General features: G+C 49.3%; 2 protein-coding genes and 1 long non-coding RNA gene across 3 annotated transcripts; 1 reads left to right on the top strand and 2 right to left on the bottom strand.

Moving 5' to 3' along the window:
* Window positions 1–2442: 2442 nt before the first annotated feature.
* Window positions 2443–6624, bottom strand: HOXA11 (homeobox A11). Its single transcript, XM_039707050.1, has 2 exons — window positions 5958–6624; window positions 2443–4484 (listed from the first exon to the last, which is right to left on the bottom strand). Exons 1-2 carry the CDS (start codon window positions 6622–6624, stop codon window positions 4252–4254), a joined length of 900 nt encoding a protein of 299 aa, XP_039562984.1. The 3' UTR covers window positions 2443–4251.
* Window positions 6625–6674: 50 nt separating this feature from the next.
* Window positions 6675–12708, top strand: LOC120501190. Its single transcript, XR_005627239.1, has 3 exons — window positions 6675–7011; window positions 10310–10529; window positions 11947–12708. It is a non-coding gene; the product is annotated as an uncharacterized LOC120501190 (long non-coding RNA).
* Window positions 12709–20824: 8116 nt separating this feature from the next.
* Window positions 20825–23634, bottom strand: HOXA13 (homeobox A13). Its single transcript, XM_039709304.1, has 2 exons — window positions 22896–23634; window positions 20825–22300 (listed from the first exon to the last, which is right to left on the bottom strand). Exons 1-2 carry the CDS (start codon window positions 23566–23568, stop codon window positions 22056–22058), a joined length of 918 nt encoding a protein of 305 aa, XP_039565238.1. The 5' UTR covers window positions 23569–23634; the 3' UTR covers window positions 20825–22055.
* Window positions 23635–25078: the final 1444 nt, after the last annotated feature.

The raw sequence follows: 25078 nt of genomic DNA, 5'->3' as shown, positions 1-25078 counted from the left end.
GAAAAGTAACCTGGAGTTAGGGGTACTGGTAGAGAGGATAGAGTTTCAAAGCTACAATCCAGAGCAGCCCTGAGCACATGAGAATGAGTGACTATTGTTTGTTTACAGCACATGTGCTGATGAAGAAAGAAAGAAAGAAAGAAAGAAAGAAAGAAAGAGACAGAAAAGAAAGAATCGAAATCTAAATCTGACCTTGCAAGAACATTGAGTCAATATGCAATCACATAAACAGTTTTTAGCATAAGTATGTCAAAAGTTGTTTACCACAGTCTGTGTCCAGCTGCAAGGAAGCAGACTACCCTTTAAAACTACCAAACGACCCTAACTAAACTATAGTTCAAGACTAATAAGACCGTCAGAATTGTCTGTCATTTGCAGACTGTGTTGCCATAGATCTATTTGATTGAAGACACCTACTGTTCCACACATAAATGTCAAGTTTCATAATATTTCCAATGGTACGCTCTTTTTTTTCCCTTTTTTTTTTCTTTTTAATAAGTGGAAGAAAGCTACAAGTTACCCTGAAAAAATATTTCCAGATAACGTGGATTTTCCACGCAGCTGGCCAAAACTAAGAGAAAATAAAAGGTCAGCTGCAATTTAGAAAGTCCTTCTATATTATTTCACATCCTAATCAGCAACTTCTTGCATCCTTTCCCCTCCCTACAGTTCTTTTCCGCGGTGGTCAGGGCAAGGGCCACGCCACATCGCAGGGTACCATTCCGGTCACCGCACACTCCTCGCCGTTCTCCATGCCGGATAGATGGATAAAACACTTACCTTCACGTATTTCCCAACCCAAAGCCCAGAGGCTTTAACTCCACCGAGAAGCCCCAGCGTCTCCCCCCTCCCCCGGCATCCCGAGCGGCTTTTTGTACAGCGGAGCCCGGTGAGTGCAATAATTACCCGTGTGGCTCCAGGGATGCAAAGTGAACAAAGGCCAAGATTTCTTTTTTTTTTTTTTTTTCCCTCCCTTTGCAGGGCTGCTCCCCTTGCCCCGGGCGGCTTTGACATTGATCTGAAGATCGCCATCTTGTGGCAAAGCAGCCCCTTAACCGCGGCCGACGTCCGTCCGTCCGTCCGTCCGTCCGTCTGCCCGCCCGCCCGGCGGGGCCCCGCGGCAGGACGGCGGGCGGGCGGGGGGACGGACAGACGGCGGCGGAGAGCAATGGTAGCTCACCTCCCGGTGTAAAAGCCTCCGGGCGAGCCTCCGCTGCCTTTGGAGCGATGCGTTTGGTGCAGGCGAGCGGACAAGTCACGGACAGTTTTTATGGCCGCAATGTCACAGCAACACAGAGGATGCGATTTTATTGGGCTAGGAAATCCAAACCCCGACCACAGAAACTCCATGTTTTTACTGTCTCTAGGATTGGCTCTGAATACCAGTTAATTTTTAACCAGGAAAGGAAGCTTGCAGGCTTAACTTTCATTGCCATTCAGCTCTCCATCCGTCCCTCTGTCCCTCTCTCACCGTCTGTCCATCCATCTGTCTGTCTCCTTTTAACTGGCATTTCCCCTTGCATACTAGACAAACAAACAAACAAAGTCCCCTCTTTTCCCCCTGACTTTTCAACGTTCCCTTTGGGTAAACGTTGTCTGGCTGGGTGGCGGTGGTCAACAAAGGCCCAAAGTCAGTAAGTCCTTCACCTCAAGGTTATGGGTGATGTCCAAGCAATACAGAAGTTCAAAGCCAGTAAACAATGCAAAAACAGAATCCACTTTCTTCTGCTGATTAGGATTAGGGTCAACATTAAAGATTCAAATACTCTCCTCAAAACACATTCCTGGCTCAGCTATTGTTTGGTGTTTGGGGCTTTCTCCCCCCCTGCCCTGTCCAACTTTCTCCCTCCAGCCCTCCTCCCCCCGCTGCCCGCCTCAGTCCACCCCCTCCCTGCCTTGGAGATCAAGGACAATTTCAAACAGTCCATTTCCACCACATTGCCATGCGGATTCCTTTCCCCAAAGACAACAATTTTCTTAGGGCTCTCAGATTCTGGCCACATCCATCAGCTGGCTTGAACCTTCCCTTTGGTGCCAGCTTATAAAATGCGTCCCCAACGCTACTGCCAAGCATTTCTCCTGGACACGTGTGGCGGGGAGCAAACAGCAATGGCACATCCAGCCCTCGAGCACAGGACCTTGCCCCGCCGGTGCTGGCAGCAGAAGGAGAAGGCCTAACACGTAGCGAGCTATGAACACACTTAATTTTCCTTTTCCTGTGACCCGCTGGAAGTATGCTCAAACAAGCCTAGGTTCACTTGTTAACTCCAGAGTAGAAGATTTGACGATGAAGTTCACAAAAGAAGAGTAATTCGCCCCAAATGACTGAAGAAGGTCACGAGGAATTTCGGGTCCCAGAGTTACATCGGGTGAAAGAACGCGCAGTAACGTAACACCAGAGTAAAAATATAAAGTTTCCTTTTTTTTTTTTTTTATTTTCCTTGTGCGCTGCTCCACTGTATACATGCAACCAAATACTTGCGCATATTAAAAGAAAACTGTATATACATATAGATGATACATATTGAAAACAGTGACATCATATAAAGATATTGCATTTTGTGAATTGTGACAAAGAAATTACATCCATTTGGCAAAATTTATTAGTCAAAAACATTCTTATCACCACTTTGCTGCACATGTAAAGAAATCCCACACCCTTTAGCCCCAAAGGAACAATAAAAAAACCAAAAAAAACACCACAAAAAAAAAACCAACCAGGGAAAAAAAAAAAGGGCATTCGAACAAAATAGGTCATGGGTTCTTATTTTTTTTATTATTTACAAGTCTTGTAAAACACCATTCCTGTATGAAATATACATTCAGATATTCTCGACAGCAAATTACCTCAATGATAGAACACGGTATCCTTTGTAAACTGATATAGAATTTTAAATATTTTCCTTTTTTCCTCTTTTTTTTTGTTTTTTTAAATTGCATTTTTTTTCACACTTTGGTTCCTGCAGGGAAATATATATATATTTATAGATATTTAAAATAAGTTCAAACAACTCTCCATTCTTTGCATACGTCGACTGGGCGACAAAGTAGAGCTCATGACATTTAAAGTAGACGACAACAAAATTACCATATTTACATTGTTTGGCTTCTGTTTAAACTCCTCTCTAGTCACCTTTAAACGAACATGCAATAGAGTTATTTTAATCATCCAATGTTAGTGCATTGCACAACTCCAAGTTTCAATTAAGTGTTGTGTGGTATTTGCTAAACTGTCGTTCTCCACAGGTATTTCCTGAAGAAAGTTTGTGAGCCAGAAGCCAGAAGGTTAGTTTCCTTTAAGGAGTTGTTTCTTTCAAAATGCTGAAATTCACACTTTTTCACCGATTTATTTTTAGTATTTGTATATGATTTGTCTCCAAAAAGATGGCAACGCATAGTGTGTTGTCATAAATAAAACAAGAGCTAATTAATTTTTTCTAATTTTATTTTCAGTGATTGTTTCTTTACGACATATGGCGAATTTATACCTGATTTTTAAAAGTAAATAATTAATTTTTTCATTTCGGTCTTTTTTCTCTCGCCCCCATCCCACCCCACACCCCCAAAGGAAACGCTACTATAACCATCACTACATCCATATTACAACTACTCGCGGTTGGCCCCAGGAAGGTGTGGACATGACATCCCCCCCTTTCTTTAGTTCTGTATGTGTGTGTGTCCGTGTGTGTGTGTGTCCGTGTGCGTGCCCGTCCTTCAATTCTTATTTCAAACCCATGAGCAATGGAACGCTGCCTCCAACCCAGACATTTTCCTAAGGAAGAACAAAAGATTAGTTCTCAGAGTTTATATTCTGCAGTGGTCCTGGTTGGGTGAGGCCGAGCTGGCAGTCTCCAGACAGCTGTTCCACAGCAGCACAGGGCAGAGAAAGGGCCGAGGATGGGCGAGTCCGGGGATGGAGAAGGACCGTCCCCGCCCGTGCCTGCCGAAAGCGGTGGCAGGGTGAGCCGCAGTGCCTGGAAAGGTAAGAGGTATGGATTTTGCACTCAGAGGTGACGTGCACGTTTAGAAATGGATCCCATGTGTGTCAAAATCAAATCGATTCCAGTTGATATGTAAATATATATATAAAAAATCATCATCGCAGTTCCAGAGTAGGTTTACGTGTGTGTAAAACCTTAGATTCTTCTAGTCCCGTCAGATACACACCTCCTTCCTCCACGTAACCCCGTGGCTTGACCTTGTCAAGGGCGAAATCTGAATTTAATCTCGTCTTGAAAAACGCTATGAGTTTTAAAGTAGTGGATTAGCTGAGTAATATTGTAATCGGTCCCTGTTAATTTTTTTTTCTTTCATTCTTCTGTTCTGAAACCATATTTTGACTTGACGGTCGGTCAGATTGAGCATTCGGGAGAGCTGGAGGCGTTTCTCTTTGTTTATGTAGACACTGAAGAAGAATTCCCTTTCTAACTCTCTAATCTGGTATTTGGTGTATGGGCATCTCTTTTTACGCGTACGTTGTCCACCTGTGGAGCGAAAAAAGGCAGAACCATTTGAGACCCGGCGGTGGCCGGCGGCGGGGGCTGAGGAGGAACGGGGGTACTCTCAGGGAAAGCACTTAATGTGGAAAAGAGGCGTTTTGCCCGCTCCGGGGCCGGACTTGGTGGCTCTGGGGCTTGGCGCCAGCCCTCCTCCGTGGCGGGCGCGGGCAGCGGGGCCCGGGACCCCCGGCACAGCCCGGCTCCCGCAGCGCCGCGGCCCCGGCGGCGCGCGGGGCGAAACCCCCGCCGGGACGCGGGGATCCGGCCCCGCTTCCTCCGCGGGGAGGGCGGCTGCAGGAAAGGCTGGTGGCGGGGGGTTCTCGCGGATTTCACGAGCCGGAGGAAAGCCTTTGTAGGCTGCTCCGCCGGGCGCCGCCGCGCACGCCGAGCCGCCCAGGGAGCAGCCATCACCTGGCTGCCTGCAGCGGGCAGCAGCCCAGCCCTCCCGAGCCCCTGCCCGCCCGCATCTCGCCCTCCTTCCCTGGCCTAATCCCCTCTCCACGTCCCGAGCAGAGGAAAAACCCCAGAGCCCAAGGCTGAGGCGTTTCCCTCTCCCCCTAGCCGGCTATTTTCAAGCACGTTCTCCACCGCACCGAGGTATTCTCCTCTCGATTAGCCATTACGGTTTTAAAGTTCATTAAGCAGAATATAAAAGGTTTCAAGGTTCAGGAGCTCTTTACATTAAACGTAGCTGCTATCCCTTTAAAAACTTCCTTTTCTGGTACAGTTCATTGTCGAGGTATTTTTTTCCGCCGGCCGTATACTAGCTTTGCCTTTTAAAAAGCCCACATAAAAAAATCAGACTTTGACAGATTGAATAACAATTGTAAGTAACAAACTGTTGGACAGAAGGCAACACGTAATTGCCACAGTGCCTTAGTAAAATGGCTTCCTTTAGACAAAAAGGCCAGCTTTAGGTTAATTTGCTTCTTTTAATATATTGCTACAGTTCAGGCGGCTACTTTATCTGTTAAACGCTATTCTAGCGCAATCGTTAAAACGGCGAAGGCTTTGAATTCAGCTCCTAACTAGACTTCTGGTGCAACACATGGCTTTTATAAAATCACTGGATTACATTGATATCAAAGGAGTCAGGATCTCCTTTTTTTGCCGAATTTACAGGCACAGAACTAACATTATTATATTTTCAAGAGCTGACCACGGAACTGGTTTTTTATTGTTATTTAAAAAGAAAAAAAAGCAGAAAAAAATTAAAAAAAATAGAAGAAAAAGGAAAAAAAAAATTAGGCATCCATTGCCCGGTGGGTATTTCACGGCCAATTTCAGCACTAAACACGTGATCTCGCCTTTTATAACAAAGTTTTGTTGGGGGAAATCTAAAGGCCCTTCATAAACCTTATATGCTTATAAAACAGCATATAAAAATTTAACAGCGGCGGTGCGCTAGATTTCAAGCTGCCTTTCCTAAAAGCGCTCCGGCGCTGCCTTTATACGTACTGGAACTGCCGGATTTCTCCTCATTGTTGCCGGAAGACGACTCGGGGCTGCTGCTGCTCTCCGGCCGCCTCCTCCTCTCCTTCTCCGCCGCCGTGGCCGCCGCCGCCCTGCCGCAGCCGCCCTCCGAACTTGAAGTTGCCGCCGCCGCCGCCCCGGCGGCCGCGGGCGCCTTCTCGCCACTCTTGTCTACCGGGTAGTCCGCCGAGGCCAGGTTTTCCGCCGTGCCATAAGCCGTCTCGAAAAATTGGTCGAAAGCCTGGGGCAGGACCCCGTTCCTGCCCACCGTGCTATAGAAATTGGAGGAGACGTTGGTGCTGGGGTGGTAGACGTTAGCTGTGTTTTTGCCGAACATCTCGCCCATGCTAGCAGTGTTGGTGGCAGGCAGGCAGTCTCTGTGCATGATCTCCTCTGCCGAGTAGCAGTGGGGCAGATTGTTCCTGGGGTGCCATTTACTGGAGGGATCAATGGCATATTCCCTGAAGGTAACTTCTCTCACAGGTTGGACCTGGGGTAGGTTGGAGGAGTAGGAGTATGTCATAGGGCGAGAAGACGGGGTTTGGGGCAAAAAAGAAGGGAGGCTGGAAAAATCAGGACCCGAGACGTAGTAAGTACAACTTGGCAAATACATGTTAGAGGAACAAGGAACACGCTCATCAAAATCCATCATTAGGGCTACCTCGGCTTCTCCGCATTAGCTGAGCTTAACATGATTCTGTAACGCAGCTGCCCCTTTGAAGCGGATCCGTGAAGTAAGGGATGGGGAGACGTAGGCTGACGTGGAGAGCTCTCCCGGCGGCGGCGGGAGGTGCGGTCACGTGGCCCGACGTTGACATTGACGAGCGGCGGGCCCGGGCCCCGCTCCCTTTGTGGCCGTCGCAAAGGGGGAGAGCAACAGCTCGTCGCCAGCGCCCGGGGGCGAGCCCAGCGCAGGTTGGCCGGGGGGGAGCCCGGGGGGACACACTGCCGCCCTGCCACTGCCCCAGACTTAGCGGCCCGGCCCCTGGCACCCTCTGGCTCTGGAGCAGAGAGGCTTATCAATCCCCCCCGGGGTTAGGTGAGACCTTTCTGTTTGTTTGTGCGCTTGCTGGGGCGTTCGGCGGCTCGCTGGCAGGCTCCGAGAAGGAGGGCACCCTAGAGATGCACGCACGCTTTCTCGAGGAAAGCTGCATACGAGGAGGAGGAAAACGCTCCTGAAGAAACCGTCCTTCCCCCCCCCTTTTTTTTTCCTCTCTCTTTTCCCCCCACTCTTTTTTTTTTTTTTTTGGGGTGGGCTTCCGATCTTTAGCGGCCCGGCCCCTGGCACCCTCTGGCTCTGGAGCAGAGAGGCTTATCAATCCCCCCCGGGGTTAGGTGAGACCTTTCTGTTTGTTTGTGCGCTTGCTGGGGCGTTCGGCGGCTCGCTGGCAGGCTCCGAGAAGGAGGGCACCCTAGAGATGCACGCACGCTTTCTCGAGGAAAGCTGCATACGAGGAGGAGGAAAACGCTCCTGAAAAAACCCTCCTTCCCCCCCCCTTTTTTTTTCCCCTCTCTTTTCCCCCCCCTCTTTTTTTTTTTTTTTTTGGGATCGGTTTGAGCTTTCCGTCCTCGCCCCTAAAAAAAAAAAAAAAGAAAAGAAAAAAAATAAAAAAAGCCCTCACTCTTCGGGGTTTTTTCTGGAAACCTTACTAGGAAGAATGTGCCAGGGTCAAGTCTTTACTGATTTTCATGGTGAATAGATTACATGCTTGCATTCATGTTCACTTCCGAAGCGCTTAGTGTCTTCCTTCCCTTACTTACATATTAACCTTAAATACCCCGCGCGGCTTCAGCCAAGCTTTACTGGAGGTGGTTAACAATGTCGGGTCCCCAGGACGCAGGTTTCCCCTCCTCACCCTCTCCAAACCATCCCTTGCCTCAGTCGCAACGCCAGAAAACCAGCAAGCCCTTTAGAGTGCAGACCACAGAGCTAAAGACTGTTTGCTGATCTCTCCGCCTCACTCTGCAACTAAACGCTTGGAAAACCAGTGGATATTGGGCTACCCCAGCTTGACAAATACTCCGAGTTTAATTGCCAGAAGCCTAGTTAAAATTATTTGACATACTGTTAACCCGTAGGAGCAAACTCGCCGTACCGAGATACTTTCCTTTTAGCTTTGTGTCGTCGCTGAAGGCTGACACCCAGGGAGACCTATTTTAAAAACCGGGTTAAACTTTTACTATTGTTGCATGAAAGGGATGATATAGAAAGCGGATTGTACAGGGCAGAGACGAAAAAGTACTTTTCTGCCAATAAAAATGCACACCCCTCCGAACGAGCAGAGCCAAAGAAAACACAGAAATACGCCAAAGAATACAGCACCTTTTGAGGCACGGACATCCCTAAGCTCTCGGAAAAAGTATTTTTTTGCTCTTCTGATGTTCGATTTCAGAAAAGAAATATCTGAGTTCCGGCTGGATTTTATCAAAATAGAAAAACAGAGTGGAAAACGGCTATTGTGAAGTCGGTGCTCTTAGGAAATCAGACGTAGTTCAAGATCCATGCCCCCGTGGACTTGGGAGGCTAGTGGAAGGGAAACGAAAATGTTAGGGAAATAATATTTGGATTTTCCCCCCCTCTTCCTCTGCAGTGCTGTGGAAGTATTTATATATCCGGAGAAAGTTCTCCAGTAAATTGTGGAGATCCTCGGTATTTAAATGTCAACATCGATTTGTTTATTTATTGCTTAGCTTATCGTAACCGACTCAATAACAAATCTAATCATGTTATGCAGAGAGAAAATATTCTCATTATGTATTTCCCCTACATTATAGTTAACTATTGCGTTTGAATTCAAGCTGTAAATTCAAGATTATCAAGTAATTACTTTGTAGTGGAGTAAACTAATTTATTAGCATTAATGTTTATATGCCTTTTTCTTATTTTACAAGGGTTACCGTTCACAAATCAAATGCTCTGGACGTATCCCTGTAATGAACTCTTTATTTTGGTTTGCTGCAAGAACTTCTTATGCTTACTGCACGTCTGTGAGCTGAACTTGAAATTAATGAATTAATCTTCCAGCTTGACATATTTGCTAGAAAGTGGATGGAAAGAGATTGCATGTCGTCAAAACCGCTAGCAGAAGACTGCAATGTCGTTTAGGGATTGTAAAAAGGTTTGGGGGCTTTCCCTCTCTCTCCCTCTTAATTTTTTTTTTTTTAACTTGAGGTGGGGAGGGGTGTGCCAGAGCTCTGGTTGGCTTTTTCCATAACGCTGTAATTTTGCTCTCATTTACTTTCCCCCTAGTCTTTTGCGGGGGGTGGTCGTGGTGGGGTGGTGGGTGGAGTGGACTGGGGGGTCGGAAGCCCTCTTTTGGTGTCCGAACATTGGTTATTTTCCCTGTATACCCGCACCGTTCAATTCCGTCGATGAAAACCTCTCCCCACACCCTGCACACACGCAGACACTCCTCCCTTCGAACAAAAAGGAATGTATAAGGATTTCAGTGACTTTGAGATAACAAAGGCGCCACCATTGCCGAGCCTCGCCCCGCCTCTGTGTGATGGCAAACAAATTCTTGCACTTGTATTAGGGCTTTTAAGGCTATAATTGAACACGGCGCGTCTAGGGGAACCGAAAACAGTTCTAGACTGACCTGCGGTTTTATAGCACTTTGGCAGTCAACTTCAGCTTGTGTCAGAGCAGACATGACAGAGCTGCCCAGCGCTGAGTCGCGGGACGCCACCTCCTCGGACTCACTGCAGCCGCCCTCTTGCATTTCAATAAATTTCAAACCTTGGGGCTAGGAATGGGGCGCGCAGCTGGCACAGGTTTGTATGGGGCTCTTCGCCGCTCCCCTCTGCAGCGGGGGCTGCGGCGCCGTGCGAGGCTCCGCCGTGCCAGAGCTCGGGGCTGCCTCTGGGAAACAAAGGGAAATTAAGGCAAGAAGGGCGAGAAGGCAACTGGAAACAGGCGTGTGTGTGCGTGGGTGTGCGTGTGTCTGGGCATATATGTGCTTGCACAGCATGCACACGTGCGGCCCCGATGCCTGCTTTTGAATCGCCGGGGCTCGCTCCCCCACCTCTCCAAACCAAGCAGCCTATTTCTCCTCGAGCGGGTTTGTAGCGCAGGGGGACCCCAAAACGCCTGCACAACAAGCGGGAAGGCTGATGGGGAAAACCGAGGGGGGCACAGCTCGTCTGGGAGCGAGCAGACACCCAAGGCACAGGCTGTTCTCTGCTTTATTTGCTGTTAAGTGAAACAAGAGATAATGTACGCTTAAAGTCCCGGAATGTGTGGGTAATTGCAGGGAGCCTGCTGTTAAGTTGCTGTGCTCAGCACAATTATCAATGTTGATTATTTGGTCTAATGTTGAATTGCTCTTTTAATACAGTAATTGGGACTTCCGCGTTGAGGAAGGGGGAAAACCGAGCCTTCCCCTCGCTAACCTCACTGAGAACAACATAAACAAAGGCAGGCATTTCGTTTGGAGAAGCAAAATGCATTCGTTACGCCTTCCCGTGTATTTCGACCGGATTAGAGAGGGTAAAGCCGCTCTGAATTTGGAACCTCTGCTGCAGGACGGTTTTGCAAAGGAGAAGCGTGGCCAAGAGGTGGGGAGACTGTTACCCATAGCTAAGCTAAACAAAGGGAGGAGAAAAAAGCTACATCTCTTCTTCTTTGGAGGAATATAAACAGAACTAGGACGCCTCGATAGTCTAGCTTTTACATCTACAGATGGTGTGCAAGGGGAGCTGTTTAACTCACTACTGCTTCTCCAAAAGGTCAAGTTCTATTGTATCTAAATTGTTGTCTTTTTGTACCGGGCTTTGCTTGGAAAATATTTCAAGCCGACCATTTACCTTGCCAGTAGGGTGGGTGCCTCTAATTAACAGGAGGAACGTGTGCTAGAAGGAATTTGCGTCAAGACGAGCTAATTAAAATATTACAGGATCGCTGGCTTCAATCTCTGCTGCTTCTCTCGCACAGGGAGGGTGAGGGGTATTACGACTCGAGCAGAAGAAAATATCTAAGGAGTTAGGACAGTGTTTCGTAAAGCTGAGGGTTGGTTACAGTCTACAAAGGCTTGTTAGAAAAGCGTAACATTAGGGAATTTGAAATGTTGCTGCCAAAAAAAAAAAAAAAAAAAAAGCGCACCGTCTTTCCACCTTTACCAATGTAAATAGGGGCACAGGGCGATAATTCGTCGCAAAATTTGCCAGGAATTCAGCTTCAGAAAGACCAGAAAGACCTGCTGATTATTGGATTTTAAATAGCTCGGGCTCAGAAGTTCTTAAAAGGCATTTCTTTTCTGTTTGCCGTTTTGTCTGTTGTGGAAAGAAGCTACATGTATACTTTTTTTTTTTTAACTAAATGTGTTTCCGTACTTGCAGTAGAATGAAGTGCTACAATAGCTAGCTAAATAATTTTAAATAATAGGTGAATTCTTGTATGTATTTGTATATGTGTATATATATATATGAGATGGAAGCCCCGTACTGTGACATGGCTATTTATTTTCCAAAACGTGAGGCGGCGTGGTTGTGATTTTGCTAGGAAACTGCAGAATACGTGTAAAGAGAACGAGCAGATGGAAACAGATTCAATGTAATTCTGACCTTTTTTTTAACCACATTGCATTATTTCAGAGGCTTGAACACCTCCAAAGGCTGCAGTCATCTGGGCTAGAATACTTCAGATTAATTTTTAATACAAATTAGTATAAATTAGCAAAATCCTTTCCTTTCCTTTGTCACTCTCTGTGTCTTTTTAAGTTGCTGAAATTAAAAAGGCGATTTTTTTTTAGTTTGTTTTTTTTTTCCCCAACCAAGCCTCCCGTCTAGTTTTAATTTTAGGATTAAACTACTACGGACCTACAGAGTGTACTCGTTGCTGGCCACCAATCATGATATTTTGCATCCCTTTGAGCTTATGAACATCTGAGGGCTCTCTGACTCTGATAATTGCAAGTAACTGAAATATTGCGGATTTTTTCTTTTCTTTTCCTTTTTTTTTTTTTTTTTTTTTCAGGAGAGAAAGCTACTTCTAGATAGAAAACTTCATGTTTCGGCAGCTATTCTCTTGCTCACCAGCAGCCAAACGATTTGCTGTTCTGACAGCCTCCCGGCGCCTTCCCAACGCGCGGGGAGTCTCTCACAATGTGTCTCCTCACCCCCCGGGTTCCCAGCCCAGAGCTCCAGGGTCTCGGGGCTCTGAACACCTCGAAAATGTTTATATTTACTGCTCGGAGCCTAGTTCTGAAAGACAATGCTGGCGGGTTTGGCAACAAGACGGTCGCAAGCAGAGGTTTTCTCACACCATGTAGTATATCAGAAATTGATTGACTGACGATGCTTCTATAAATGTCTCTTTTTCTCCCCTTGAACACTCTCGGAGTCTTTCCCAGCACAAGAAAACATACACACAATGACTTATTTCCCTCCCCCGTCTATCCAGACACAGGTGCAAGAGACTTTTAGCAAACTTAGTCTGCGGGAGAGGGGTGTCTAGAGCCAGCGGCGGGCTCTAAACTGGTGCGAAAGCAAATTTTCTTGGTTATAATGCGCCGGTACAGAAGAGCAGGCACTTTCCCCCCACTCCCACCCAGACCCACAAAGCGCCGTGTCGTTAGCACCGTTTGCAGTAAGCAGGTACCAGTCCCCTTTCGTGACAATGTATTTTATGAAGAACTAAGCAGAGCGGTTTAGGGAAACATCCCCGGTGATCCCTTGAAAGTGAGGTGCTAGTAATCGACAGTTATCCCTGCAGACGGCCATATCCCAGGCGATGTTCCCATGCAAAGTTCACCCGCAAAGAAGAGTGCCGCTTTACTCTATCATTAAAAAGAAAAAAAAAAAAAAAAAGTCCGCCAAAACATTCCCGTGTCGACTTACATTTAAAAGTATTGCTAGAATCGATGCCTTGAACTTGACCTTAGATTTGTTAATCCAGGAAATATAGTCACTGAGAGGAAAAAAAATAATCCTATCGCGTTGCCTCTGGCAAAGGAGCATTTTCTGCATACCAATTCGGGATATAAACAAAGCACAAGAGCTATGAGAAATATAATGTGCCCTCTAGATTAAGTCCAGAAAGCTACAGAAAGTGAAATGCCTCAACGCCGAGACCAGCCTGTCGTAGTTAGACTGTTTCTGAGATGCCGAGATCCACACTATGCCACAGAAATTCACGTCAAGGTAATTGACTGGGATTCTAAGCTAAATTGAATTTTATAGGATATAAGGTTCTCTCTAATGCACATTAAATTTTAACAATGATTTATAAAGGTATTTCAATTTTTTATTTAATTCTTTTGCCCAACTCGCCAAGAAACACATCAGATTTTACTGTACCACTGCTAACTTTATAGGAGAGCCTTATGCACATATCGTGAAACCCACGGAACTAAAGACATTTCTTCATCAATTCTTGCTTTAGGGGGCGGGTACAGGAAGTATCGCTATACCGGGACTGTCAAATCAACGACTTCAAAGCTCCAACTTCATATTTTGATGGACTCTCAGAATTGTATTATAATTAAGGTACCTGTACTTGTGCAAATTTTATAGGAAGCTATTCGTATAACAAGAGCTTAAAGTACGTGCTGCAGTTTAGGATGCGATCATATGCCCATGTACAACTCAGCCAGCTCGTAAGGATCCTTTCTCGTCTCCTCTCTCATATGTACAGCAAAGATACCCATACAAACAGCTCTTCCTCCAAGCCTAATATGGCTGCTCTTGCCTGTGCCCGGGTGGGAGCCCGCTCACTGTCCCGCTCGTTTCCCTTTCCCGACTTTTCAACAAATTCTAATATCAGTCCTTTCAGAAATCGGGTCTCAAAAGCATGACGGATCCACATTGCAGAGCCCGAGTGAAATTGGGCAGAACGTCCAGAATGGGACCAGGCGAAGGGTGGGTGCTAATCGCTCTTTCTCTTTCGGTTTTATTTTCCCATCAAATGTTCATACAGCACAGTATTTAGAAATCCTCACATATTTAAATGTAAATCAGCCACTATCTGTAGACGAAGTCCATGCGAGATTGCTTTGTATCAAAAACCAAATTTTTTTTCCTTTTTTTTTTTTTTTTTCTCTTGCCTACCCGAAGGCATTTCGAAGCCAGGATGGAAATAACCCTCTTTTTCATTACTCTTCACCCAAGCCGACCATATAGGTCGTTTTATACGATCGGGAATAAATGAAAGCAATTTGCTTAGTGCGTTCAAATCAAGGCGATTACGACGAAATTCAGATTAATTAAAACTGACAGGTTACAATGCCCGGCTGGCATTTTTCTCTCTAGATACACACAAACAATGGCGAAAAGCAGACCGGTTAAACATCCTTCCCCATATTTCTTCCACACACAGCCGTCCACCCTCCTCCCCGGCACTTGAATGATTAAAATAATCTCAGAGGCAAGTACACGGGAATAAAACAACCGGGGATAAAAACCAGGAGACGCTTTTCCATGCAGCCTGACCCAGCTCTGCAGTACAGCACGGCGCTGCACAAAGCCAAACAACCAGCAGCTCTGTCTGCGAGTCTGCTCTCGTCCTGGGCTCTGACCCCAGCCTCTCCTGGCGCACTTTCCTGCCAAGGGACCTCTTTGCTTCCCACCTATGCTAGAGAGGAAAGCAGCATCCCTGGGGAAGGTGGAGCCGGCACCCAAGCTAGGAGAAACAGTCTTACTTTTCTCAACTGGCTCTCCGGCTCTATTAGCATCAGCTCAGGCAGCCGCCTGCCCCCAGGTCCCCGCAGGAGAAGAGGCACTTCGGCCTCAAACACCGTGGGAGAAACGGAGTGGGGCGGCTGGGTGGGCTGGGGGGGAGCAGGGGCCTGGGAAACTCTCCACAAAGGCCTCCAGAATGACTTCGCTCCACTCATGCAGGGGGCTCTTTGCGAGGGGACCGGGTGGGTGTTTGCTGTTGGCTTGTTTGCTTAGTTCACCACCGAGCAGGGAGAGAGGAGAGACATTGAGCCGCCTCCAGGAAGAGCACGAAAATCTTACCCCAGCATCCAGAAGTGTCTCGCCTGTGCAAAAATATATCCCCACGGAGACTGACAGTTAGGATCCCGCGCTGGGCTGTAGATCTCCAGTTCAGTGAGGATGGATTGCATATTTTTTGGTTTCCTCTCTTACAGATTAAATATACACGGTCCACCAAACACTTCTTCTCGATTTTTCAGTGTCTTGGGTTGTTGTTGATGTAGGGGTTTGTAATTTTTTTTGTTCTAGTTGTTGTTGGTTTGCCTTTGGATGGAGAGAAATCTAGCCACTGGGGCACACCGTCCTTCCTGCCAGCTTCAGGCAAAATGCAGCGATATCACAGGCTAATGACGATTATTGCTATTATTATTACTACTACTATTATAGCTATTTTTTTCCCCCTCTCTCTTCCCCCCCGCCCTCTCTTTCTCTGTTTCTCTCCTGGTCCCTTAGGATTTCCGATGGCGATTTGCACACAAGGTGGTAGCGGGAGGCTAAAATGCTGTCTAATTCCACGGATTCCCATCGCACGAGTAGGAGAAATAAAATTAAAAAAAAAAAAAAGAAAAGAAAAGAAAGAAAAAGTCCCAGTGTTTTTGATCACGAGACACCCGGCCGTTCCTCCCCAGTACACCCCGGGTCACAGTACAGTAATGACCGTGGGTTGTGCGTTGTAGGACTTGACCTTTCCTACGTAGAAGAGGGCGCTTTACGCTAAGGGGAGGGAAGGGAGGGGGAAGCGGCGGGAGGAAGAGAGATGCTCTCTTTGGGGATGTTTAATCACAGTTCAGATCTAGGAACGGGCAAAGCTTCTGCCTTGCAGTACGCCATGTTGAAGCTATTCACTGGAGGAAAAAAAATTATTCTTTTTGGGGGTGCGGGGGCGGGAAGGAGGCCGAAGGGAGGAGGATAGCCTTAATGAACATTAGCGTTTCGTACCCTAGTTCATGAATCAACTGCATCAAGGGGGAGGGGGCCCAGGGGCAGGGAAAGGCTCACGGCGTGGCCGGACCCCCGCCCCCGCGGCCGGGGCGCAAGGGCCCGTCCGGCACCCACCGCCCCACATTCCCCCGGGCCCCCCTGCAAAGTCCTCCCCCTGGTTCCCTCCCCCTCTTCCTTTTGGACTCCTTTAAGGGCCGAGAGTGCGCAAGGACATCTCTTCAGATCCTCATGATAGCGCATTGAAACGCATCTAAATGTTATGAATGGCGACAAACGGCCTTTTAGCGCCTGCCAATATTTTTTTTGTATTAAACGCTGTCTTGATTTTATTGCTAATGCTGCCCACGGAGAATGCTGAAATGCACCAGGAATGGGATTTTATTTACGTCGTAGATATTTTTAATGTATAGGCTAGAGACCGAGATTCTTACCCATTCTCTCAGACATATATATATATGTATATACACACACACTTATATATATATTAACTCGTTTTTCTGGAAGTAACAGGAGATTTCCCTAATATTTCAACACTGAGGACAACATTCCAGGGTATTTAAACTGGAATCTTTCTGAGCAAAAGGCAGCCGAAAAAAAAAAAGATTTAGAGTTATTCTTTTTCGGAAATATGCTCCTGTCAAGGTTTATTTCCCATAGCAAACCACCTTTGCTACTGCCAAGTGCTCTAGGCAGGGATAGATTAAATACCAGATTATTCTCTGGGTGGGAAAAAGTGTAGCATTTGTTATACCTGTCTGTCCGCGTCAAGACATAAGGACATTTTCTGCCCATGGGAAAACTGAGGGACCCACGACGCCAAGAATCAGGCGATTATAAACTAACATTTCCAGACACTGGGAATTAAAATGTATGTCTCTGAATCCAAGACTGGAAGTGAACAACGTGGAGATTGAAGTGAAACTGAATTTTTTTTTTTTTGTCTTTAATTATATTGCGCATTTTGCGCTAGGAATGGAATGGTGCTCTGATGTTAGTGCTCCCATAAATACACTAAATATACAGTAATAGCAATAGCTTGCTCCCTCTGTCCCTTGCATCTCTTTCCACATCTGCGAAAATTATTACACCTAACATTCTTGATTCAAGGGAAGCTGAGAAAATAAAGACTGTACGATGTTTACATACGTTTTGGTTTTCAGTTTTGTCTTTCTTTTCCTTCCAAATCCTTCTTCCGCCATATTTTCTTAACGTTTGCAAATAAAACTCCTTGCACACGTAACTCTACGCAGTAATCCCGGCACAGTAAGTTCCCTACCACCATTTTAAAACATTCTCTGTAACGCGGGGAGTATAAGTAATAATTCTCTTTGAAACGTGTGCAAGGACGGACGTCGTGAATTAATGTATCACGTTGCTTAATTATTTTCGTTGGTGATAATATTCACTTGTAAAACGTATTAGGGATGTGTTTTAGGACTCTGGCGGCAGATTGGTGAGAGGGGAATATGTAGTACAACAGCAATTTGTACTTGAAAATGTATGTGCCAACAGCTTTTGGACGGTAAATGAAGGCAATAAATAACGTGAACACACACACACCTACATGCCCGCTCTCCCCCACGCTCCGAGGCCGCGTCTACCCGGCAAAGGGAGATGGAGGGAGATGGAGGGAGATGGAGGGATGGAGGCGCGGGGGACCGCGTGGGTGCAGCCGTGGATAGGCAGACACGCGGGACGACAGAAGCGAGGGCAGGAGTGCACGCAAGGCCCGCGGAGAGCGGATCTTTCGTGACTCGGAAGGCGGCAGGCAGACCCCACCGTCTTGGTGCCCCGAGCCGCCGCACGGCCGCCGAGTGCTCCCCCGGCCGCCTCCGCTCCCCTCTGCTCCCTCTTCTCGGTGCCCTGCACAGCCAGGCACGGGGCTCCCTGTCTTTGCTCACCTGATCCAGCCCCTCGCACAGTGGGATGTTTCTCCGGAGGAGGCTCGAGCCGAGCCCGGAGGAGGAGGAGGAGGCAGCGGCTCGGCTCCGAGCGGCCTCCCCGCGGCAGCGGCCGCCGCCCGCCCGAGGCTTTGGGGGACACCCCGGTGGGTGGGGGGCTCCGTCGCTGGGCTGGGGTGCTGCTGCTTCCCTGCCGGGGACTCTCCGCTGCAGGGCCGGGAAACATGACCTGCTCGTCCTGCTAGAGCCTAGGAGAGCCTCGAGGCTGACTTACATGGTAGCAGGGGTCGGATCCAAAATGTTACCTTACTCCTGCCAGCGATCGCGAGTCAAACGCTCCCCGTTTTACCCTGTGAAATATATACGCGGCTGAGCTATTTGAACAGTAGTGGGAATTTAAATTCGCTAATCCACAGTCAGTCTTGAAATGCTTAGCAAATTTGAACGGTAGGTAGTTCAGTGCGAAAACATAATCTTCAAATGCTAGTTCCGATTAAAAGTTACCTTTAAAAAAACCCTAAAAAACCAAACCAAACAAAAAACCCAAAACAAAATTTAAAAAGACCCCCACAAACAAATAAAACCCCAAAACCTGCAATTATACTAATGTCGGCCGTGTTCCCATTGTGGGCTTCTTTCAAGGCGTCCCTGAATTGTATCCCTCCGGGGCAAGGTCTGAAAATAGAAGATCCTGACTAAGGTAAGCAGGATTCAGTCCTCTGTATCACCCCCAGCTCCTCCGACCTGAAGTAAATATAATTTGCGGAGTCTCATGCAATAATTACACAGGCTGCGAAATGGCACAGGTTAGGAAATATAACGAAATAAACAAAATTATTCACTCAGAGGAAGAACAAGTGTAATTCACTAGTGGCCTTCTGCGGGCAATTTCTCTCCTTCAGCAGAAAACGTCGCAAGCAGACGGTGGGAAGGCGGCTGTGCGGTGCCCGCAGCCGAGGCAGACAGCCCGTGGGCAGCAGGTACCGCCGGTGGGACACAGGTCCCCGGCGCCAGTCCCCAGCCCCAGCCCTTCGAGCAGGGTATCAGGGCTTCCCGCAGCTAGAACAGCTCCAGCGCGGACTTTTCTGCCTGCTCCAGCCCCGCTGGAAATCCCAGGCCGTGGGGATACCGTGGTGGTCCTGGAGTCTACCGGCTCCTCCGTGATTCCCCACGCCCGTGGGCAGCCCAAGGCCCTGCCCGCCGTGGGCGGGTGTGGTTGAGCCCCTGGATCTTTACCCCTGGTCCTCGCACGGTGTCGCAGGCCGGGTGCTTGTCACAGGGGGCCGATACCCTGTCACCCCGAAGCGCAACCGAACCGCATGGTCTGGGAACCGCCTGCCAATAATGTGACACTCCTAGGCTATTTTCGCAGCAGGATGGGATTTCTCGCTCAGAAATTCCCTGACCGGCCTCAGAAGGGACGCATCCAAAATTCCCACACTCCGCGGCCGCGGGTTTCCCGCGGCCTGAGAAACCACAGGGCTTTGCAGCCCGAGAAACCACAGCGGTTCACAGCCCTGCGCGGCCGCACACGGTGGGAAGGGTAAAATCCCTAAAGTAGGGCAAAGCCTCCGACACGAAAGCCTCTTGGAAAATAAATCCCGCTCCTGCAGGTAGTTTTCATGTCAGTTATTGCACGAACGCGTTACAGTCAGATCTGAGGGACGGAAATCGCTCTGCGCTGATCCCTGCAGAGGTGGGTCCTTTTGAATTTCAGAAATGTAAGGCTAGAAGCGCCCAGCGAGCGCGGCATATGATACCCTCTAAATGTACCGTAAAGGTTCCCCAATAGCTCTAATTAGAGCTACAGACCACCGCAGGAGACAGACGGCTAAAGCAAACTTCTCTTTGTGGCCGACCAAAGCCGCCCTCCACTCACGATCCCGGCCGGCCTGCGGCTCCTCGCACGGCCCCAGCATCCCTCAGCGGGGCACCGGCTGGGCACCGCGTCAGCTCCGCCGCTGCCCGGTCAGAGACAGAGACAAGAGAGAGCACGGGAAGCACAACCTGCTCGGCGCTGTGCCTTGCACGTCCCGAGGCGCTGTACGGAGCCGTGCGCGGTCGGGCGGTGCCGGCGGGGCCGGGATGCGGCCGGGCCGGGATGGGCTGGGGCCGGGATAAGGCTGTGCCGTGCCGGGATGCTGCGGGGCCGGGATGAGACCGTGCCGGGATGCGGCCGGGGCGGGATAAGGCCGTGCCGGGATGCTGTGGGGCCGGGATAAGGCCGTGCCGGGCCGGGATGCTGCGGGGCCGGGATGCGGCCGGGCCGGGATGCTGCGGGGCCGGGATGCGGCCGGGCCGGGATGCTGCGGGGCCGGGATGCGGCCGGGCCGGGATGCTGCGGGGCCGGGATGCGGCCGGGCCGGGATGCTGCGGGGCCGGGATGCGGCCGGGCCGGGATGCTGCGGGGCCGGGATAAGGCCGTGCCGGGATGCTGCGGGGCCGGGATGCTGCGCGGGCGCGGCCAGGTGCGGACGCCACCCCGCGCTGGCCACGAGGTGGCGCTGTCGGCCCGCGGATGCTGCCGGCGCCCGGAGCTGTCAAAAGTCAAGGTCACAAATCGGCTTTTTCCCCCTCAAGGTCAAGGTTTCGGGCCTTGCCCGGCCTGTCATCGCCGCGCAGCCCCCCCCCTCCCCGCGGAGGCACGGGCAGGCTGGGCAGCGCGCCCCCAGCCCCGGGCTCGGCCGCCGGCCTCCATTTCCCGGCGAGGGCTGCGGCACTGCGCTCGCACCATCCTGGTCTTCCACCCCCGTCCCCCAGCGCGGCTGCAAGAGCACTGTTCAACATTACCGAAACATTGATAGTTTAGGAACGCCGGTTATCAGGCGTGCCTGCCCGCACATAAACACCGCCAAGAAAAAGAAAACAAAATCCACCATCTACACACAAGATACATACTGAAAGACAACAGTATTATAATTATAAGACAGATGCATTATATTTTTCTATTAAATGCGCATAGGAGTGGAAAAAAATGAAGAGTATTTCCTTCAGGTTTTATTACAGTGACTATTTTATTAACAGTATTAATACTACTATACTTCTACACGTCATGGGTTTTCATTTTTCAGTAGAAATATATAAAAAAAAGGGTGCATAAGTACATTTTCACAGTGCGCTGATTTTTTTTTATTTACAAGATAGCTTCTTATAGTGAATAAAAACAAAATAATGTGCTGGTTGAAATAACTGATTGGATTAAAAGGTGCTGTAAAAAGAATCCCTAAACATTCTACTGCGGCCTCAAAACAGACAGTAAACAAGGAGAAACGACTAATTACTTATAGATCAAATATAGATTACATAAATCAAAATATTTCTGGGAAAAAAAAATGTATTTCAGTTCAAAGTTCTTGGGTATTTTTTCCCAGGCCATTTTTTTTTCTACTGTAAAGAAATGCCAATATTCAAATATTAAAAATTTCCGGGGACTTAGAATATTAATTATTGACGATTATTTCAGGTTTAAAATAGCCAGAGTCCTTTAAAATGTATCTATTGTATGGTCTGCAGGAGAAAAAAATAAAATTAAAACCCCCAAACAGACAAAAACCCCCAGTTTAGATGACAAGAATTCATCTGTGGAAAACAAAAAATAAAACCGAAAGACATCTCCAAGCAAATATTTTCCTTTCTATCCTCACTAATTTGCGATGTTTAAATTTACTATCAAGATAGATCCTCCACAGAACTTCCTTCATTACTGATGTCTCTGAAATCCTTATTCAGTACCTTCGAGGTTTATTATTACTTTTTGACAATAAATGCATTGCTTAAAAACATACAGTAATTGTAATTGTTTCACTATGGTTTACCTGAGCAGTCATTCAACATACAGTTTGGATTGCAATGGAAGAAAACCAGATCATGTGTCCACATCGACCTCCTCACGTTAACCAGCTCTCGCATCGTGGCCACGAAGAGTCTTCTTTCCAATAGTAGGGTCTTAGAAATATTTACAAGTTTCTCAGAAAATCGTGTCTAATTGAAAGTGTATCTCTCGGAGCTGGCCTTGTGGGCTGTACAGTCTGTCAGTGATACTGGCTGGCTGTTTGGGATTTCAGGAGAACTGTCAGTTTTCACCATTTTGCTACAGCAATATTAAAAAAAAAAAAAAAAGAAAAAAAGGAAGAAGAATAAGAAAGAAAGGCTATAATTCCAAAGATACAGATCTCTTGTTCTGAAAGAAGAGGTTCATTGTCTTTTCTCTTTTTAATTATTATTAATAATTACTTTAATCTGAACACACACACAAAAAAAAGAAGTTCTGAAACTCTTGAATTGCTGCTTCTCCATTTTTAATCCATTAACTGGTAGTCTTCAATTTGTTGATCACTTTTTTCTCTTTGACCCTTCTGTTCTGGAACCAAATTGTGACCTGTCTCTCTGATAGATTTGTAGTCGCCGATATCCTCCTCCTCTTGTCTTTGGTTATGAATTTATTTGTAGCATATTCCCTTTCGAGTTCTTTTAACTGGACCTTTGTGTAAGGCACTCGTTTCTTTCTTCCACGTCTGTACGAGTTGGCATCCGAGGGATGAGAAACGACGTCTGGAACAGAAAAACCATGCAGGGAAGCGTTAGAAAATCGCTCGAACCGGCTAGGACATCTTCAAGAGGCACAAGGACAAGGGTTAGAGCACACTCCTCCGCCTGCCCCGCTGGATTTAGCTGGTAAAGCCCGGCTCAGCACTGGGGACTCCTCTTTCCCGGCTGCCGCAGGCAGCTTTTAGGCAGGGAAAGGCTCATTTCTGTCAGACGGACAAATAATAACAAACCCCACGTAGCCCGGCCAGGGACTCCGGGAAGGACCGAGAGGGGCTACAGAGATTTACAGAGCTCGCTTACTTCGTGCTCTATGGAAAATAACACCACAGCCCTTCCCGCGGCCCTTTTCAGCTGTTTCCTCTCCCGGGGCCGGCCCGGCGAGGCGGGATGTGCCGTGCGCCCGCGGGGGGCAGGGGGCGGCACCGGTGCCGGTCCAGCATGTGCGGACCGGGCCGGGATGGGACCGGGGACGGCGGGCGGGACGGCGAAGGGCCGGCCCGGGCCGGGTTATCAGGGAGCCCCGCCGGCGGGATACCCGGGAGAGGCGAGCGGGGCAGGATGAAAAGGAGAGACAGGGGGAGCCATGCAGGTGTATTACCCGGGAGAGTGGATTTCCAGAGGTGAGGCGGCTGGCTCTGCTCCTTGGGGCAGTACACTTGCCCGTTCCAGCCGTTCGTGATGGCCCAAGGCTGGTAGCTGTCCATGGGGAGAAGGGGGTCGTGGCGCGGCTCGCCGGGGCCGCCGATGGCGGGCACCACGGGCATATCCAGATAACCGGGCACCGGCTGGTAGGGCCCGGCGGCGTAGCCCTGGTAGAAGGCGAATTCCTTGGCCCGCGACGTGAACTCCTCGCCGGAGACCGAGGTGTCCATGTACTTGTCGGCGAAGGTGGAGGCGGGCTGGGCGCAGGACTTGATGGCGTTGTGGTGGGTCATGCGACAGGGGTAGTAGCCGCTGCCGAAGTAGCCGTAGGGCAGCGCGGCGCCGGAGGAGCTCTGCACGGCGGCGGAGCAGGGGCTGCACTGCTTGACAGCGGGCTCGGCCATGCCGGCGGCGGGGGCCTCGCTGGAGGTGTAGGCGGCGGCGCTGGGGGCGGCCAGGGGCGCGGGGTGAGCCATCAGGTTGCGGCAGGGGTTGGCCGCCGCCGCCGCCGCGAAGTTGCTGCCGGCGTGAAACCCGTCCATGTTCTTATTGATCTCATCCAGGCTGTTGTCGTAGAGGAACATGACGGGCTCGATCCAGCGGGGGTGGAGGAGCACGGAGGCTGTCATAGCCCGCTCCGCATTGAGACTAGTGGCTCTTTTTTAAAAGCCCCAAAGACTGAAAAAAGAGATACTCAATCTCCGGGACTTGACCAGGGCTGACGCGCCAGCGTCGCGCCAGGCCGGCCCTCATTGGCCCGCCCGCCCCCACGTGATATGCAAAGCAGCTGATAAACATCTGAGGGAATAAAGCGGAGATAATTAAATAACGCAATCAGCGCGCGGGGCCGGGTCCCGGCCCGGGGCGCGGGCACGGGTGCGGGCGCGGTCCCGCCGCCGCCGCGCGGGACGAGGGCGCCGGGGGCGGGGGGGGGAGGACCGCCCGTCCCTTCTCCTTCCCTCCCTCCCTTCCTCCCTCCGGCCCTCCCTCGCCACCGAGGCGTGAGCTTTTTGGCCCCGTTGTTGCCGCGGCGCACCCCCCGAGGTGCGGGGCTCCCCTTGGCACCCCGCCTGCTCTCTCCTTGCGCCGCTTTCCTTGAGCCCTCCCCGCCCCGAGCGCCGCGGAAACCCCGGAGGCCTCCCCTCGTCCCGGGGGGAAGATGAGCCGCACCCCTTCTACCCCTTCCTCCGCCGCTCGGAGCCGCCGCCTCTCCCCGGGGAGCGCTGGCGGGGCCCCGGCCGGGTGACGCGGAGAGCCCACCGCAAGCTGAGGGAGGAGAATCGTTCCTCGGGCGCAGCGCTGGGACACATAAGGCTGTCGAAACGGAGCCTCCCGGGGTCTTTTCTGGGTGTTTTCCTCCTTCCTTCCCGCCCGTCGAAAGCCCAAGACCCATCTCGCTCCTCTCGCCACAAAGTCTCAGAAGTCAGATAAGAGGAACTGACGGGGAAATCCCCATTTTATTTATTATTATCTTTTAGGAAGGTCTTGGGAAGCGGGAGAGTTAAGTGGATATTCATCGTGATACAGCTGTATTATTTGTTGCCGTAATAATAAAACCTTGGGCCTACGATTCGATTTGAATCTTTTTCGGCTGTAAAATATCACGACGGCTTGCACGGTGTATGCACGGACCCTCGGCGTTTTCTGTGTGTGTGTGTGTGTGCGCGCTGGGAAAACAAAATGGATTATCGGCTGAAAAAGAAGGGTTTTTTTGGAAGGCCGTACCACTTTGCAAGCGAATGCTAGAAAAAAAAAAACCAACAGCTCCGTTCTCTTTTCGGGACGGATTTTTCATAGGGTGAAATAATTTCAATTTTCAATATCCTCCCAGCTCCCATCGGCGCGGATGCTGCTCTCCCCCAAGCTTTTCGCGCACAGCCTTGAACCCAGAACCCTCCATCCCTGAGCTATCAATAAACTTGACCTAAAGCAGCGTTCGTCTCATCGTTAACAGCTCTCAGCCCTCACGCGTGTGCACAAAACAGCCACAAATACTCCCATCCTGAAAACTAATTTTTTCCCCCAATTGCGTGTTGCTTTGTTTGGAGTCTGACAGCTCGGCGTATTTATTATCCTATTGTGCTTTCCATTGACGTTGTAGCATTGTTTTACCCTCATGGCTACAAGCGCAGAGCAATC

This window comes from Passer montanus, unplaced genomic scaffold (genome assembly GCF_014805655.1).
Source record: "Passer montanus isolate IOZ18808 unplaced genomic scaffold, ASM1480565v1 scaffold10, whole genome shotgun sequence".
NCBI lineage: Eukaryota > Metazoa > Chordata > Aves > Passeriformes > Passeridae > Passer > Passer montanus.
This window is presented reverse-complemented; position numbering and strand designations above follow the sequence as displayed.